At 40.6% G+C, this 18,642-nt stretch overlaps 1 protein-coding gene across 1 annotated transcript in view; it reads left to right on the top strand.

The window, feature by feature from the left end:
• Nucleotides 1-7,228: 7,228 nt before the first annotated feature.
• Nucleotides 7,229-18,642, top strand: part of LOC306754099 (protein phosphatase 3 catalytic subunit alpha-like) — a gene marked incomplete at both ends in the record, with an annotated part of 29,518 nt that continues 18,104 nt past the window's right edge. The window contains 3 exon segments of the mRNA XM_079238009.1: nt 7,229-7,276; nt 7,278-7,299; nt 17,936-18,136. Of these exon segments, the coding sequence (XP_079094135.1) occupies nt 7,229-7,276; nt 7,278-7,299; nt 17,936-18,136 (271 nt within the window).

Raw genomic sequence — 18,642 nt, 5'->3', positions numbered from 1 at the left:
AAACTGAATCTGATTATTTATTTATGTTTTACACTTCATGGACATTCCTTAATGGTCAATAAGTCATTTAGTGGAGCAAAACATTGCTCCCGGCCGTGATTTTATATGTTGCCGCTCAGTAAAAACACTTAGTGAAAATCTTGACAATACCAATCTGCTTTGTTGAATCAGCTGAGTGACGTTAGCTCAGTAACTTTGTCACTTTGTGGACACTTTATCAACAGCAGCTGATCTGCAGAAACTGAGCATGTGTTTGAATGTGGTTAAGAAAACGGAATGCATGATATTTGTGTAGAAATTTGCGTGTGAAGTAACATTTTTGTTTAATCAGCTAATAGCATATCATTGAGTCTGGGTCCACATACAATGCAGCTTTTCTATCAGTGAGTGTGCAAAACATTTTAAAATCAAGAATTAAGTGTCACTCACGCAAGTGTGGTGGTTTCATCCAAAAGTTCCTGCTCCACAGAATACTGTCCTGATGCTTTAAGAAATTGCAATTGCTGTCTGCTTACTTTCTTCTTGACTATGCTGCCTGAAAATAGATTCCCCCGACCTGTGTATAAGTTTATATCTAATGGTTTGCATGAAACTTGCAGCTCAGTTTCAGTGACCTGAGACACTCAAATTATATTAAACATTTTGGGAAATATATGTATACTCTTTCTTGCAGAGAGTTAGACGAGAATACAGATTTCTGCACTCTAAATATGAAGCTACAGCCAGGAGTTGGTTAGCTTAGCTTAGCTTAGTTTATCTTAGCATACACACTGGAGAGAGCGGAGGTCAGCTAGCCTGGCTCTGTTAGAAAGTAACACAATCTCCTCACTAATTAACACTGTTTCTTTGATCTGCATGGAAGTGTAAAAACAACAACTTTCCGTTTAACGGGGGTTATTATGTGTTGCACTACTTCTTGACCAGGACCAGTTGCCGGGCAACCAGCGGAGACTCCGGGCCATGAAATAGTAACCCTCGGTAAAACGTTAAACTTATTTTAGCCAGCTGCTGGTTGTAGCTTCATATTAGCGTGCAAACATATGAGTGGTATCAATCTTCTCATCTACTGTAAATCCTTGCAGGTAAGTAAACTTTTCCTTTTAGCCATGTGCCGCAAATATGATCAGGACCTTCTGTACTCCTGAAGCAAAGCTGGCCATAACACCTGCACAATGTGTCAAAACATTGTAAAAGCAATTTGAAGCGAAAGATTAAATATGTCAGATGAATTATTGGCGAAATCTGGGGGAAGCTATACGTCAGCCAACAAGGTCTTAATTTCATGAGGAGGATTTAGAAAAGGTTTTGAGCTGAAATAATTGTTGAATTCAGGAATACTTTAGTAGATAAAGCTGTACACTCACAGCGATACAAATTATGAGTACTTCCTAACAGCTTAAGTGCTGCATGCTTTATGATATGAGCTGCTCATACCTCTCACATGCAGCTCTCAGCTCAACTCTAAGCAGTTTCTTCATATAAGCAGTTCTTTAAAAGGTGTGCCAAGAAAATAAATGTCAGTCCACAATATAGTGGCAACTGACTGATGGTTGGTTCAGTAGTTCAATAGGTTGATCAATAGGAGAGGGACGAATGGAGGAAAGCCTTTAGGGCTAGTGTGTGTGTGTGTGTGTGTGTGTGTGTGTGTGTGTGTGTGTGTGTGTGTGTGTGTGTGTGTGTGTGTGTGTGTGTGTGTAGACCACATTGTTTGTTTTAGATTGTAGGCCAATAATCTTATTCAGAGCAAATAAATCTCAACATGAAAATAACTAAAAACTACCAGGAAGCTGGGATGTTTTTCTATTGCGGCTACTTAGATATTCGACTCACGTTGAATTGGTCCCCAATGTAGCCTTTACACATATGAGTTCAATGAAACACATTCATTAATTTAGTTTGGGGATGTCTCAATACAACTTTCTTTCAGTCATAAAATCCTGAATTATTAACATTTTCTTAATTAAATAAACAAATGACCCCGCTAAATGAAACCAGATCACGTTTGATTGGACCTCCTTGAAGTTACCCTTGAATAAGTTTCCTTCACAGACGGAATCAGCTTTTGAACAGAGTTAGGGGAAAAATATTGTCTAATTTCCTGGAGGGTTATGAAGCATTTGGCCCGCCAACAAACTGTGGAGCAGCTGACTTTAGCACCTCCAGAGACGTGAGAATATTTAATGGGTTAGGTCAGGCGATGCACGATGCAGCCCTCCCTCCCTCCGGTCCAGACGCGCTGTCTGCGGACTCGTGTAGGTACTTACGGAGAGCTACACATTCTCTATTCCTCCCACCTCCTGTAGACTGACGCGCGCACACGCGCGCGCGAACACACACACACAGACGCGCGAATGGAGGAAGTAAAACAAAAAAAGAAAGAAAAAAAACAAGCCTGGTGACAATAATAAGACTCAAGGCTTCATCCATCGTCCATAACCTGCTGCGTCTTCTCCCTAATGAGGCTATATTCATACAAAAAGTTGGAGGAGAAAAACAACCACGCCGTGCATACTGTGACTTCAAATTATTCGCAAACATATGGAGCACTTGGAGCAGCGATGCTGGTGGCGGATTGCAGGGGGGATTTCAACGCAACCCGATGAAAGCTTGTGTACCTGGGAACTTTATAATGATGCCCGGAGAAAAAGAAGAAGAACATGACATGTGGAATTAAAAAATAAATAAAAAGCAGAGGAATCCTTCGCCTATCTTTACGCGAGTGGAAAACTCTGCTGTCTATTGACTGGGTTATGTTTTTAGGGTTAAATAAAAGTTTCAATTCGCCTGTGCAGGGTGGACGATCCGTCTGTTGTCAGATGTAAGCACGATCCGACTCTAATGCCCGTTGATCATTTCGTTCATTACCTGGCAGCATCAAGTTTAGTGCGCATCGTTAGCAGCTGATTCCGATGAAGCATCAGCGTGCCGATCGGATCTGGAGGCGACTTATTAAATAAAGAGGAATGGAGATTGTGCTTGAAAAAACTGACAGCAGCTTGTCAAATGTCCCCTTTATCCCCGTTACGGTGCTGAATCATCGTTAACCAATTTTAAAACCGTTCCTCTTCTCTTCTTTCAAGAGTAAAAGCGAATCAAAACAGCTGCTTTTGTCTGGACTCGGTGATCTATGAGCACGGCAGCCGATCTGCGGTACCAGCATCTGGTCTGCAGTCGCACATTGACGGATACACAGAGGAGCGCCGGTTCACCCCGCTATAACTTGATCCTATAAGAAGATGACAGCCCAACTTTCAGCAGACTCCAACAAAGTATGATCCCCCATCACCACCACCCCTCCCAACCCTCCCATGTATCTGCATATTTGCAAACACGGGCCCAATTTATTTGCACCTACCAAAGCAGATCCGAGCAGAGGGGAGGGCTCCCACAGTCCGAGCGGTCCGTCTCTCAGCCTGCCGTGCAGAACGGTGACAAAAAAAAGGCAGAAAAAAAAGGTTATTCTGCGAGAACAAAATCATACAGAGTGCCTGCCTGTTAATGACAAATGTGAACAAGAAAAACAATATTCACCGTCAGTTATTTTGGAAAAGCGTACTTTCTCTGAGGCTGAACGCGTGGGTTCCCCCAGCTTTCTCGGTCCTTGCAATCCCACCTCTACATCCCCGCTTGCAGAGAGGAACATGCAAACACATTTCATAGATTTTTGGAGCTTCGCGGAAAAACCGAAGTGGACTTTTCCGCGGCGCGCGCGCGCGCTTCGGCTCAGCTGAGGCAACAACAAACAGAGAGGCCGCGAGGTTCAGTGTGATTTCAGGACAGCTGGGGGGAGTTGTGTTGATTCACAATAAAACGGAGTGCTCATAGAAGATGACTGTGTCTGAATGATTACTGGATGCACGTCAATCCAAATAATGTATTCAAAATTATAATAATAATATATATATGGATGGTTTTGGTGCGCGAGTGAGTTTAAGCGACAATAAACTGACTGCGTGAGCACGGGGTTTTATAATTAGAGGATAAAAATATAATTAGGCTAAATATATATTTTTTTAAATGTAGATGTTAATGTCTGCCTTCGTTTTAACGAGCGATCTCTGTCAAGGGAAACGCAGGGTGGTGGAGGGTAAACACCCATCAATGTATTTGGAGAACAGAGTTTATCCACGACGCAACGCTGACGGACAGAAATCATCCTCATCCACGGTCGCGCCTCCTCGCGCTCAGCCCCAGAGTCCACTCCACCTCTTTCGACTGTCCTGTCTGCTGGCAGGCGGCCAACCCAAGTGTGTGGAAATGACACCGCCAGGGCGGCAGAGATTTTCCTTCATTTCTCTCCTTCCCGATCGCAGACTGGCTGACATTGGCTAGAAAGTGGAGCAGCTCGTCAGGGACAATCAATGCGAATCGATCGAGCTGTGCGGTTGAGGCTCCAGAGCTGGAAAATATCGCGGCAGCTGAAGAGAGAGAAAGAGAGAGAGTGAGAGAGGAGGGGGTGCTCTACAAACTCTGCCAGTAACCAACCAACCTCCCTGCAAACAAATATGCTCTGGCTCTCATAAACATGACACTCACTTAGTAAATACTAAAGTCAAAAAGCCACCAAATGTGTAATTACGCACGGTATCTGTGTTCCAAACGCATTAACAATAAAGATGTCCACACAAACAAGTTATTCTATAATTGAATGGCTTGACTGGCAATGGAATATGTTTAATCTGCCAATGGGATACAAGGTTGTTTGCACTTGTTTCAAATATACGTTTCTCAAGATAAAATGTCACTGAACTGCAAACGATTTTAATCAGAATTTTGTTAAGCTGGGGAAACAAGGTTTTAATATTTTACATGATGCCTTTAAGACCCAAAATATAGTCATCCATTCGAATGGTTTTGCATGAAGTTATTATCATTCTGATTCATATATATTTGGGCAAATACTTTAAATTCAAAATAAAATACAGGAAACATAATCACATTCTGGGAAATGTCTTCAGATTACATATATTCCCAGTACCATCTATTAAAATGATGTGCATCATTTTGGAGTGTAACTCCTTAGTCACACAGTATTATTCTTTAAAATGCAAATTAAATCATGCCAAACATAGGTTTAGTATACATCACCATGGCTGTTACACTTCAGCAAAGGAACACGTGATATTGTGATTTCCATTACGTTTCATCTTTCCATATTAGACTTTTCCGTTTTCTTACACCTGTTACATTCTGTTACACATTTATTGTCAAACTGTCCAACTTTACTGACGTCATCAAAACCAGGAAGTGATTTTAAAAAACAAGTATTCCCATGTGGTCAAATAATTTAAAAAAAACGTTTGAAATGAGGAAAAGAAGTCAAAGAAGGCTTTCAGTGGATTAATATCATTGCCGGTTGATTAACACATTCCACCTTTGTTCATTTACAATCTACAGTGGATACTTACATTCCTTACACACAATCCTGTCAATGTAGACACACACCAGTTCAAAGAATTTCCTTTGTTGGTTTTACAAAAATATAACCATCAGTGGAATCTTGCTCAGAAAAACTTATCAAAGACTAAAGATCTTCAAAACGTCACAAGAAAGTAATATAATGTTTAAGGCCAAGCAGCAGCTGGAAACATGTTTAATGTCTTTTTTGGTATACTTTTCCCCTGGATATGATGTTTTCATCACTAAATAACATGGCAAGGCATCAAAATAAAACGTGTTGCGGAAATAATTTATTTGTTTTTTCAAAAAGCTGCTGTCACTCTCACATGTGCTCTGTGTTTTATCCCCCTCTGCCTTTTCATTCCGGTGTTGTCTTTTCTGCAGACTAATCCCTTCAGTCTCAGGCAAGATGTCTTTTCAAAACAGACTCGCCAAAATAAGCGACATTTGGGCTGTAAATGTGATCTAACAACACACTTCCATGTGGACATTGTTTCACTGTTCCACTGGAAATGTAATGTTGCTGTGAGTTTATATGAAAGCCGCATGTGTTTGAAATGAAGCTTTTAAAAAAGTTGCCTTCAAGTGATATTTTATCAAATCATAGCTTATCCATTGTACTGACATGCAACCAGGCTGAGGGTCTACAGCCGTAGAAGCGGCTCTGTGAGAATGGACTTTGTCACCTTGGTTGCTTTGAGCTAAATGCTAACATCAGCACATTTTCACAACGGCAATGCTAACACGCTGATATATATATATATATATATATATATATATATATATATATATATATATATATATATATATATATATATATATAAATGTATAGATGTATATGTATGAAGTTGACCATGTCCACATCTTAGTTTCACATGTTAGCATGCTAACACTTGTTAATCCGCACGAAAGACAAAGTACAGCTGAGGCTGATGGGAAAGCTATTAGCTAGAAGTCATAATATTTTATCCAGAAGATTGCGCTAGAAGAAAAGTCAGTAGATCACCAAAGTTATTACAATATGTCCCGAAGGGGACATCAATGCGTGTATAACATTTCTTGATGGGATCATTTAGTCTGAACCAAACCGGTGGGCCGGCCGACCGCACGTTGCCATCCTATTTTCATGTCCAGTCCCGAAACAGCCAAAAGGGGGTTTTATGTAAATATATGGGCAAAGTATCCCTCAATGCAACAACAAATACTGGTACCTAAAACAGGGAGTCATGTGAGTCCTGAGACGCTGTAAGTTTTTTGTTTTTATAGCTGGTGACATTAAAGAATAATAAGAGTTTCACTTTGTTTCTCCATTTTTGTTTCCATTCAGGGTTTGAGACTATTTCACTGTATTCATACAGTCATATGGAATGATGCAATATGAACAGGGATCATTTTGCCACCGTAAAACCCACTCTACACATTGTCTTTTGTAGCGTTCTATTTTTCCTCCCTTTTGACCTTCTAAAGTCCTCTATTTCCGGTATGAAACGGAGGTACGTTACATTGCAGTCTGCATCCGCACGTGTCTTTCGTAGGTTGAAAAGAGGGTCAAAAGAGAGAAAGCCGGAGAGAGAGAGAGAGAGAGAGAGAGAAAGAGAGAGAGAGAGAGAGAGAGAGAGAGAGAGAGAGAGAGAGAGAGAGAGAGAGAGAGAGAGAGAGTCATGCGTGGATAGATGGGTAGGAGGGAGCAGCAAGCTGTGACTCTTGGACATGTTCTGGTGGGTGCACTGAACCCCGCAGGCTGCAGCCACACTCAGCTCTTTGTTGTTTTCGTTCTGCACAGGGAGGAAGGGTACTTTCCTGAGCTGGGGAGGAGGATTAGCGTTGCATGGCCTCCATCCCCATCTGCACACATGACCAGCACCGTAGGAAAGCCCCCTGAAGACGGCCCAAAAAGAGGTACGCGAGGGATGAAGGGAGCAGGGCGAGGCATGAACATCAGCTCTCTGCAATACTGAGGAATGTTGCAAGCCCTAAACCCTCCAAAGGATCACTGCAACACACTTTCAACATCCCCATTATTTCAGAGAGGCTGCCTTTGTGTTCCTCTACTTGTTTGTACAGTGCTTCTCAAGCTTACACTTTGACATTTTCCTTTTTTCTCTCATTGTTCAGCAGCACAAATCCATCTATCTATCTACTGTATATATCCATCCATCCGCAGTGATTTAAAAAATTTGACATTTAAAATTATCCCATCCCAAACATGATGTGTGAAGCATGACATCTACTGGCAACAAACAAGGTCCTTGCTCTCTCCTATTGGCCGGTCTTCGGTGCCAGGCGATGTCACTTCCTGTGGAATACCATAGATCATCTGTCACCAAATTTGACCAGCTGTTGGAGCAGAGTGTTCCAGTTGCTGTTTCTTCTCACAACCTTCAGCAAGTCAATGAGTTCAGAGAGAAATCAAACCAGCACGGAACTTCACGTAAAACTTTAACGTGTTGTTTCATATTTCTGAGTCTAAATGGTTTAAACAAAAGACACACAGTGTGCTAATTAGTGAGTTCAGAGGTGCAGACAGGCATATTTTTGAGTTTTGGAGTCAGCTGTTTCCCCTTTTCTTTTCTTCCTGCTTCTGATCTTTAAGATAAGATAAATGCCTCCAGGTTCTGACCCCATAGTTAATGCACAGAGTGGTATCAAGCCAGTCAAATGGATTTCCAAAAAGTCCAACTATTATTTTAACAAAATCAGTAAAACTGAATGAAATTTCCTGATAAGACAACAATGTAACCAAAGTAATGCAATCATTATTTGTGGGGGTCATTTACTTTCTGCCATTAGACAGCACATACTGTTCAAATCAATCAGAATTAAACAAACTTAATCTATCTCAATTAAATCCAGATTAACTAATCTGGATGTGAGGAAATCCAAATCAATTCAAGATGGATTCTCAGGGTTTAACGTGCAACGGGCTATCAGAGTAGCAAGAAAAAAACACATACATGTATTCATGCCCATTTTACTTTGGGACTGCTTTTATTACGAGCCGAGACAATTTGCTTGTGATGTAATTGAATCACATACGACATGGCTGGTGACTTAATTAATAGCTTGTGCCGTTGACGTGACTGCAAAGAACTGTGAGTTAATTATGTGGCAACAGCTGTATAAGCTTCAGTATAGAATCAGTAATGTCCAAGTTCCATTCTCCCTTGTCGTGCCAGGACGGCATGCCAGTAAAAACAGCATTTAAAAGAAGTGGTCAACAAATATGGCTGCCAACAGGTCATTGCACTGCGGAAATAATCTACATCGGAAAACCAATTTTTGGATTTAAAATTAGGTTTGTACAGTTTTCCTCTATACACGTGACAGTCACTCAGTCACTTCCAAGAACATGTCATTTCAAAGCAACGCAATGCTTTTTAAGGCAGGTAGTTATTTTTGTGCATTATAGGCCACATAATAAAAATATGGCTTAAGAATGTTGTTCATTTTGACCATGTTCAACATGTAGCATCCCTCTTCTTTCACCACCACGCTCTGGTTGATCTGTTCCAGCGATATCGGCAACCTCAAGGACACACCATGTCCATCCATTGCGCACTCTTCTATCAATTGAGTCTCCAAAGTGGAGATTTTGTGGTGTGTTTACTGAAAAGGTCTGTCACGCCTTGTGGGAGCCTCACAGCTCCACTCTGCCTGATGAGCAACACTGGCTCCATTTCTAGAGATGTATTACTCACCCTGCCACTAATCACATGCTCAGCCTCATCTGTCAGGAAGCAAGTGGCTCTATTGTCTTGACTGACAGTATGAGGACAACAAAAAAGCATGACAAAATTACATCAACAACTGTTTAGCTAGTGCCACTAAATAAGTAGTGTCATTGCTTTCTCAAATGATCATGTCTCTAAATTTGAAGCAGCGAACATCGCCCCTCCTGTAGCAGTACCAGCCGGCCAGCTGTTGCTGTTGTTGCAGTTAAAATCAAGGTTGGGACCCCATCTAGTGGCAGGTCCTCATAGAAGCTGCCTGAGATAATTAAATAATGACGAACAGGGATGGCTATCAGAGTGAGCTTTTAGGTAACAAATCATATCATATCATCCCCTCATTGCTTCATGAGAGCTAAAAAATCAACTGGGCACCAAAGTTTTGTTTACGCAATTCATCATTCAAACTCATGGTTCGAAATCTGCAGACGCGTAAACACGAACCACTTCCTGTTCAACGAGGGTGCTAATGATGGCTTTCATCAAAATGTCCATGCATACATTTCCCACAATAGATATAAGGACCATATACTCGGTGGTGTAGCAGTTGACGATGGGGTGGATGTACTACTAAGTAGCTTACGGAGGAGGAGTTGGGTGTACTCTCCAGTATGATTGAATGGCTTTTGGGTTGATAGATGTGTATACCTGTGTATGCCATTCACTACCACTGTTTACACTCAGGTTAGATTGAGCATTTGTGAAACAACGTGACGCCCGTTTGCATCTTAATTCTGGCTCAACAGCATCTTTCCTCCTAACGGTGTGCAACATCGATTCATCGGGACCATTTGATCAAATCTAAGCACTGCAGCGATGAAGGTCTTCAGTATATTAACATCACATTGTTCCAAAATTAGCTTATAGCACATTTTCTGCATGTGAGCTGCCACAAAGAGAACTAGTAAAAAGCAAAGATCAGATAGTGTGCTTCAACTCTTTCAGAGCTGTTAACAAGCGCAGCAGTGTACTCAACGCTTTTATTGTCAACAGCAATGATGAAGATAAAAAGCCACCGAGCATCACAAGCACTGAAACGAGTGTGTCTTCCTCATGTTTCAGAACAGTGGTCATGACTGTTGCTGATGTAGGCTGATGATAAAGATGCAACTCAGTGATCAATAAATGCAACTCTGCTGATTCAGTCAGGTCGTAATGCAGTTACATCTTTCAGTTATTGTTTGTATTAGCTGACGAAACATTTTCTTAAATATGAAACAGTCATGAGTCTTTTAAGTAAAGACAGTGAAGAAAATTAAAAACATATGTCATAGATTAGCTTTTTTTTTGGTTAAGTTTTTAATTTTGAATAAAAATGTTATATGTAAAGAAAATTATATATATAAAGATATATATATATATATATATATATATATATATATATATATATATATATATATATATATATATACACAGTGTCACTTCCACCTTTGTACAATTTTTTTTATTTACTGTAATTAATGTATTTTTGAGAACAAAGAAAGTAGTTTATTTGTCTTAATGTGCAAGGCTGAAAATGGGAGATCTGTGCTACATACTCTTCATTCTGATAGGCGCGAAGATGTCTTGGACATACAGTAAGTTATCTGGAAACATAATTAGTGAATTGCATAAACTTTAAAATAAAATCAAGCTGCATTTCTGTGAAATGTGAAGAGCAGAGAGATGTCACCTGCCTCTGTTGGTGGTCCGGTGGAACTGCAACAGAGGCTGCTTTCTGAATATATATTTACATGCATTGGGCCTACTGCAAACTGTGGATTTGTTAAAGGAAAACATTGTTGACAGGCATATTTAATGATTCTAAATATCTTTTCAGGTTGTGTTCAAAATCTTTTATTTCCTGCACATTTTAAACGTGTGTCTCTTGCAGTCTTGACTATATTCATCATGATGTACCAATTGTAACTTGTTTAGTCACATTAATATGACTTACCCAAACAGTATTCATTGGTTAGAGTACCACAGCTTGTGTGGGGCTTTTCAGTCCACACTAAGATATTTAAATATATTGTATCTATTTTGTTTAGGTGTCACAGTAAATGGGGTTTGTTAATAGACACTTAATTGTGAATTAATATGTCTAATGTCATTGCTATGGATCCAATATATAGTATTTCTGAACACTGCACCACTACTTGGTTCAGATTAAATTATGTTTGTTATTATACAATAGAATCATACAAATTCAAGTTTTTGTTTTAACAGCAGACTAACCAGGCTAACCTTCACAAAATGCACTGTGGCACAACAACAAAAAGACGTCACCTCATTACGTCCCTTACAGTGTTCCTCCTCAACATGCATGCTCCGCCGTGTCTGAGTAGCTTCGTTTGCTCAAACCTTGATGGTTTGTCGCCACCAAGTGAACATTTCCCTGCTATCATTGCAATAAATACCAACTGCATGTGATGTGCACACGCGCACGTAATCACAACGATTACAACGATTTTTACACACGTTTGAACCGAGGCCCACGCTCTCATCTTCCGGCGCACAGAAATTTCGAGAATACCGAAACATGGCGCGCCGTGCGTGCGTGCGTGGGGGCAACCCCGTCTCAGCCTCCATCTGATGGCAGCATCAGGCAGTCCCGTGGAACATTTGCGTGGGAGTTCCCTTCACCGCCATGTCGGGATAGTGCACATCTCTCTCTCTCTCTCTCTCTCTCTCTCTCTCTCTCTCTCTCTCTCTCTCTCTCTCCGTGCATCCTCCCCCACATTAACAGCTTAGCACAGCAGCAGCAGCAGCAGCAGCAGCATCTCCTACAGCATCCAGCATCCATCCCTGCCTGGGGAGCAGCCGTCCTACCCGGCGCAGCACCGACGCACGGAGGGGGCGCATCATCCAAGTGATGCCACAGCATCAGTCGCATTTCGACAACAAATACTGAGAGTAGACCCCAAAGGAGGGAGAGAAAACCGCTTCAGCCAGGAAGACAGTAACTGTCCATGAAGATGTCTAACGCTGACATCGTCTTAAACGCCACCGATCGGATGGTGAAATGTAAGTCAGCCTACGTTTTTGCATTTGGTTATGGCTGTAGATATTACATAATATCTCCAGTATTTAGCTCCTCGTGGTTTGGCAGGAGATGGCCTTTATTTTCCTGTCGTGCATACGCGGCCATCAAGTTGCGTTCACGGCTGATGGTAGTGGGCTGCTAGAGCTTTGATGTTGATAAACAATCCGGTTTTCTTTGCTGCACTGCCCCCGCCAAGACCGGGCATACTGCTAAGAAGCAGCAGCAGTGCAGCGGAAAATATGTATTTAAAAAAAATATTGCACACTTTTATTTATATTGTAGTCTTTGCTGTCACGATTTGACTGCATATTGGCTCTGTATAGGGCATGAGATGAGAGACGGGAAAAACAGCTGAATAGCCGAGCTTGTTGTAGAAGCTGGGGCAGTGATGCAGCAGGATTTCACAGGCTTTGACAGGGCCAGTGGAAGAGGAAGAGTGCATGAAATTGACATTTAATGGGGGTATATTTGACCGGGAGTGAGTCATGTTTTAATTTGATGAGAAAAGGTCTATAAGATTTTTCAAAAGCCACATCAGTAGATGAGGAGAAGGCTGCTCTGTCAGAGAATTACTGAGGCTACAACTTGGATCAATGGAGGATGATGAAGTGCCCACAATTGTGCCATAACTCATTTAGCACTGCTCATTGTGACTATGGATCAGTTCACAGCCAGCACTGTGCCGGAATATATATTCACATTCAGTGTATTATCTTAATGGCCGAGCAGCTCAGTCAGCATTAACAACTTTGTCCTTTAGGCTACAGAGTTGTGGAAACCAGAGTAATCTGCACTGTGAGATACACATACGTAACAATCACTGCAGGCACAATGCATGTCCTGTCTTTAAGCTGTTACATTTGAAAAAGCTTTTTTTAACTACATAGAAAATGAGCCAGGTCCTATCGAGGGACCCTAACAATCGTTTTTTTTTCAGGCTTATTTTTAGTTGAAATAACAACATATCCATTGTATCATACTACTGACACATTGCAATTGTATTTTCACCATTAGCAGATACTACAGTTCATTGTTTTATAGACATTATCTCAAAACAATGCATCTAAATGTTGCACTGTCATTTGTCATAATGTCCATAGTAAGAGAAATAACTTAGTTTACTTTAAAGTGACATTATTAGTTGTTGTTTTGAGCAAAAGCTCACAATCAAGATAACAAATTGTGTTTCATTCTTTGACAAAGCTTTTATGACATACAGGCATTCACAAATATGTCAAACAAAAGGTTTATATTAGTAAACTCTTCACAGCCAAGAATTCTGACTCAGACTTTTGCTTTTGTAACATGCTCATGTAACATTTAGGATTTCCGTACAAGGTTTGAAACACTTGAAGCCTTATTCTTCTGGTATAGCTAAATCATATGCATTTGTTTCATTTGTGCTATTCACACACAATGTAATTTGAAAGCCTTGCTCAAGAGCTTCAAATATGTGTTTAAATCCCCATTAATTGGCTCTTTTTGACCTTTGAAAATCATCAGTCCACGTCATGAATATTCCTTGTTACATCTATCTGGTCTCTTATTATCATACTCCACTTTTAAAAAGTAGTAAAACCCAAGTTTTTTTTTAAAATCCTTAAAGGCTGAAAAGTGATAAAAGAGATAACAAAACTTAGATGCAACAAACTGCATCATGAAACCCTTCCGGTGATCAATGGGATGATTGAGACAGACATTTCTTACAGTTATTGTGTGTGCGCACATAGAAAACTACCAAGCACTGATACTACAAGCTACCTAAAGTTATTTTTATCCCAGTATACACATCTCAAACTTAAACCACAGTAAGTTTCTCAGTGCTTCTCTTCTCTCTTACATGTTTAAACCTGACAGATCTTATCTAAAGAGATACAAAAAACTGCTGGTCTGTGCGGTTTGTTTTTCCACGGCACTGTCACCGCCCTGCTGTGGGCATGAAGAGGCATATTTAGGTCAGTTATTTTGGGGATGAGGCCTTTAGTACACCTGTGAACTATCTTACTTTATTATAGCACCTTAGAAAAGGATTTTCTCAATACGTCACAGTAGCTGTATTCCAAAAGAATTAAAGTACGTGAATGTGAAATGATAAAAACAGTTTCTCTAAATAAGTGCGCAACAATATGAAAAGACACAATATGTCAGCTTTAAACTGGCCTTGTGACAGGCTCAAACATAGCTTTCAATAGCAAACATGCAAATTGGTTCCAACAACACCTCTGTTGACATTATTAGTTTATCAATGACAGAGCAATGGTTGGGTTTGGCTTTTAGTTCTAAATATTTATCATTAGTCGGTACATAACCCTTCAAACGCCACGTGAAGCTGATCTCTGCTGGCTGAGCTGTAAGACGCAGGTGATAAGAAGCGACACGACATTATGTTAAAAGCTTGACACTTGGGTGGGACTGTATGTTAATTGGGCCTCTTATAAATGCAGCCCTGTCTAGTTAGTCCAACCACATGAAGCCATTCAGCCTTTCCTGACTGAACCCAGGGTTGCTCATTAGCAACACAAACCTACAGTTGCTTCATGTTTCCCCCTCAAGCTTGCAGTACGGAGTACCCCGTTCTCAGGGAAATGTGTGTTGGCATAAAAAGGTGTTCGGTACAGGTTCATACTCCTCAATATGATTAGTGCGTCTACCGCATGAGCAATTCCAACAGCATCTATGTGAACCTCCAATGCAAATTGCAGTTTTCCGTGGCGGCAATGGCTGTACTCCAACAGTCAGCTGCTGCTGCTGTTGCCCGGCAACATACCGTATTTCATAGTTCAACTCTGCTTTGGTGCTGAGCAGAAGTCAGCTTTTCATCTCGCCATACATCTATATCAGTGCTCTCGTACATTTGCGTCTACATACGTGTGTGTCTGTAAAATGCATTGTTTTCATTTGTTGAGTATCTGGGTCGCTTTTGGGGATTTCTTTGTTATTAGAGGGCTTAATCCTTTGTTGCTCCATTCTGCCTAAAAATGCTAAGTGTTGTGTCCTTTTCAAAGCATCTGTATGTGGTTCTATTTCAGTTCATGGTACTGTTGAAAAAAAGTGGCAGCAGTTTGAAAACAAAAATGAGGTATTGTGTGTCCAAAAGCAAAATAATTTCTCGTTAGTGCATTTTACATTTAATTTAATGTCAATTTAATGTATTTTGCACAATGCCTTCCAGTGCTAAATTCCTCTGAGGTACTTTACAGTTCGTGTTGTTGTCTCTCATGGGCTCATTCACCTCTCAATTCCGATGCAAATTGGTCTGTGAAGGTAATCCATCACTGCATTCCAGACATATTTTGCAAAGTTGTATCGTCATGCTGTCAGGCTGCCACACGACATTAACCTCACTAAAACTTCAAACAATTTGAGTGGTGACAGTGCTGCTGAGTGTGTACTATACCAGCTAGCACAAAGTGTCAAAGCACACATCGCAATAACAGATACACACTGCACACCGTGAACATGTTTTAGTCCCATTAAACACACTCGCTGGGGCCCACCTCATTATCCCAGGAGCAGCGACTTTGAGATTCATCCAGTCAAGCATTCATTATTAAAGATCATGTTGATCATGTTCGGTTAAGCCTTAGCTTTGAGACTCTTCCTTTGTCTTCTCTTCATTTGCCACTGCTGAGTGGCCCTGTTTGCTATGCACTGCACAAATCTGGCAAGCATAGCCTTACTCCTGAATATACTGCTGCTGATGGTTTGTGTCGTGTGTACATATGTGCAGGGGGGGAGTGGAGTACGAGAATATTTTTTCTAAAAATGCATTCAGATAAAAGTAAAAAGTAGGTCAGAGTAAATGTTACTACATGACATTTTAAAAGGGGAGGGAGTGGTGTATGGTGAATTTAATGTTTTAAGATAGAACTATTCAATTAAAGACAATACATAGGTAGCAAAGTGCATTATTAACATGTCAAAGTATACCTTAATGAAACAACATGATGCCACCAAGCCCTTATGTCAAAACAACAATGAATTCCTTGTATATAGACAGAAATGTGCAGCTTGTGCATACAACCAGTTATCGATCCTAAATGCACTACTGCCTTCCTCAGTAAAGCCTCACAAGAGTTAACCAGAAAAGACAAACACACACATGAAAGCAAAAAGAGAGCTACACAATTTTCACACGCAGCATATAGTGCAACTAGACTATACTTTCCGAGACAATGCAGCGGCTGTTGACATCTTCCTCTGAAGAGAGAAGCTGTTGTTGTGCTTACCTGTCTGAAAGTCATTCTGTCTTGTGCACCACTAAGTCCTCCTCAATCTGCTCCAGGTCAAACTTCTCTGCTCATTCTTTCTCAAAGCATAATATAACCAGTCTACTCAGCCTCACTGGTTCCATTGTACTCCTGAAATTCAGAAAGTTTCGAGCTATAAGACCACTCTGCAGTCACAGCTATGAGAGGGATTATTGTCACCAACATCAGGAAGGTTCCTTAGAAAATGTAGAAGTCACCGCTAGAGGATCAACCATGAGCATTTTAGCTTGTAATATTTGAGGTAGTTCCAGCATGAACCTGTCAGTCATGCAACGTCGTAGGTGTTTTTTTATTTGGGCTACTTTGCTTGCATGCTGGGTGGTGCAGTAAATCAGTGGTTGGTAAGGTAGATGCAACCTTTTTTAAGTATGCTGAGGTACAATAATGCTTACCATAACCATTACCCAGAATTGCATCCTTAGTTGTTTTGCATTATTGTGCATTTTAGTACTTATTGTTCTTTTGATCTGAATTATTTACAACTCAGACTTAGAGTTTTCTCTGTAAAGCCAGATGATCTGTAGATGAACGCCAATACGTGGACCACAAAAGCGAGTCAAAGCACACAGAAGATCAGCATCAGATCTAATAAATAACCTTTGCTGCCACTGACGTAATGATCTGTGGTTGAATTTCACACTTTCACAGGCAGTCTGTTGGGCACAGTAGGTGACTGGTGCAGTGTAATGGCCACAGGCTTTAGCAGTCCAGGGAGAGTGCTAGATGAATAGAGTGCTTGGATGTTTTCTGAGTTTTATCCAGCACTCAGAAAATACTTAGCAAGTACCCACACATCTGTACTGGAATCTCTGTTAGTAACTGACAGTTTGCTGTGTGTCGATCCTTTCCAGTCACTGATCTTGCTGCAATTTTAATTAATATTTTAGGTAAGCCACACAGTGTATTGTGTTAAATTGTTTGCATTACAAATAGGCATAGTGGCATAAAGTAACCCAAGAAAATATATCACACATTTGACTGCAAACAGAATAATGGTGTCTGACATCTGTGTCTAAATAACTAATATATTGCTGTATCATTTGAATGTTCAAATGGCTTCTCATACTTAATGCATATGAACCAAAGCCATGTTTATGATAATGGTTTTCATTCCAAACATGCACATATAGGCCTACCGTAAGTTAAGATGGATACAGAAGCAAAATAATGCCTGCAGGCAAAACATGCATGGGGTTTTCTCAAATAGAATCTCTGCATAAATTTCTTCACGGCATGTTGTTTATATCATTTCTGAGTGGTGTTCGCCCCTATTATCTCACTGTGCGACAAAAGAAGAAACCATAATTGTATTAGTTATTACATCAACAAGGGGACAATAAGGGGACAAGGGGTCAAGAGGGGACAATAAGGGGCTGTAAAAAGTAATGCAGACAGAAGACACACGTCACCTATACTCAAAAGAATGTTATGAAATGCTGGAGTGTTGTTAGGTAGGCATAGTTACTGTGATGTCTCCTCTGCTAAAATGTCCCCATGTGCTCTGTCCTCAGCTGTTCCCTTCCCTCTGAGCCACCGCCTTACAATGAAGGAAGTGTTTGACTGTGAAGGGAAACCACGGGTGGATCTCCTGAAAGCCCACCTCACCAAGGAGGGCCGTGTAGAGGAAGCTGTTGCACTCCGAATCATCAACGAGGGAGCTGCTATCCTGCGTCAGGAGAAAACTATACTGGACATCGAGGCACCAGTGACAGGTATTATTAAACCTGCTCCAGATATTAACCTGGCCCTTGTCCTACTGCGTAGTGAGCTGGAGGACGTCACGCCTGGCAATTGTGATGACTCAGCGTTCTGGTTAAAAATATTGTACTTGATCAGATATGACATTGGGCTTGAATAAGAGTTTTGACACACTAATTTCCACATTAATATGTTTACAATACATGTGTACAGTAGGTAAAGCGTACTGATTGGTATTTGAATTCAGTTGATCATCAAATGTGACACATACAAAGAACACTTTTTTCACACATAGCTAATACTAATACAGCCTAATACAGCAGCCCTGCAATACATCTTACATTCCCAAAGTTTATGTTTAGTTTTTATCGTTTGAAGAGGTGTTGATTTTAGGAGACTGTGGTTTGTAGTGCTGTTGAATCGAATTGCATTATACCGAGAGTTTTTATGATATTTTCTCCACCCCTGTCTGGTCTTTGGATGTGTGACATTGTCTTACTGTTTGTTTGTTCTTCTTTTG

Source organism: Taurulus bubalis, assembly GCF_910589615.1.
Source record: "Taurulus bubalis genome assembly, chromosome: 2".
Lineage (NCBI taxonomy): Eukaryota > Metazoa > Chordata > Actinopteri > Perciformes > Cottidae > Taurulus > Taurulus bubalis.
This window is presented reverse-complemented; position numbering and strand designations above follow the sequence as displayed.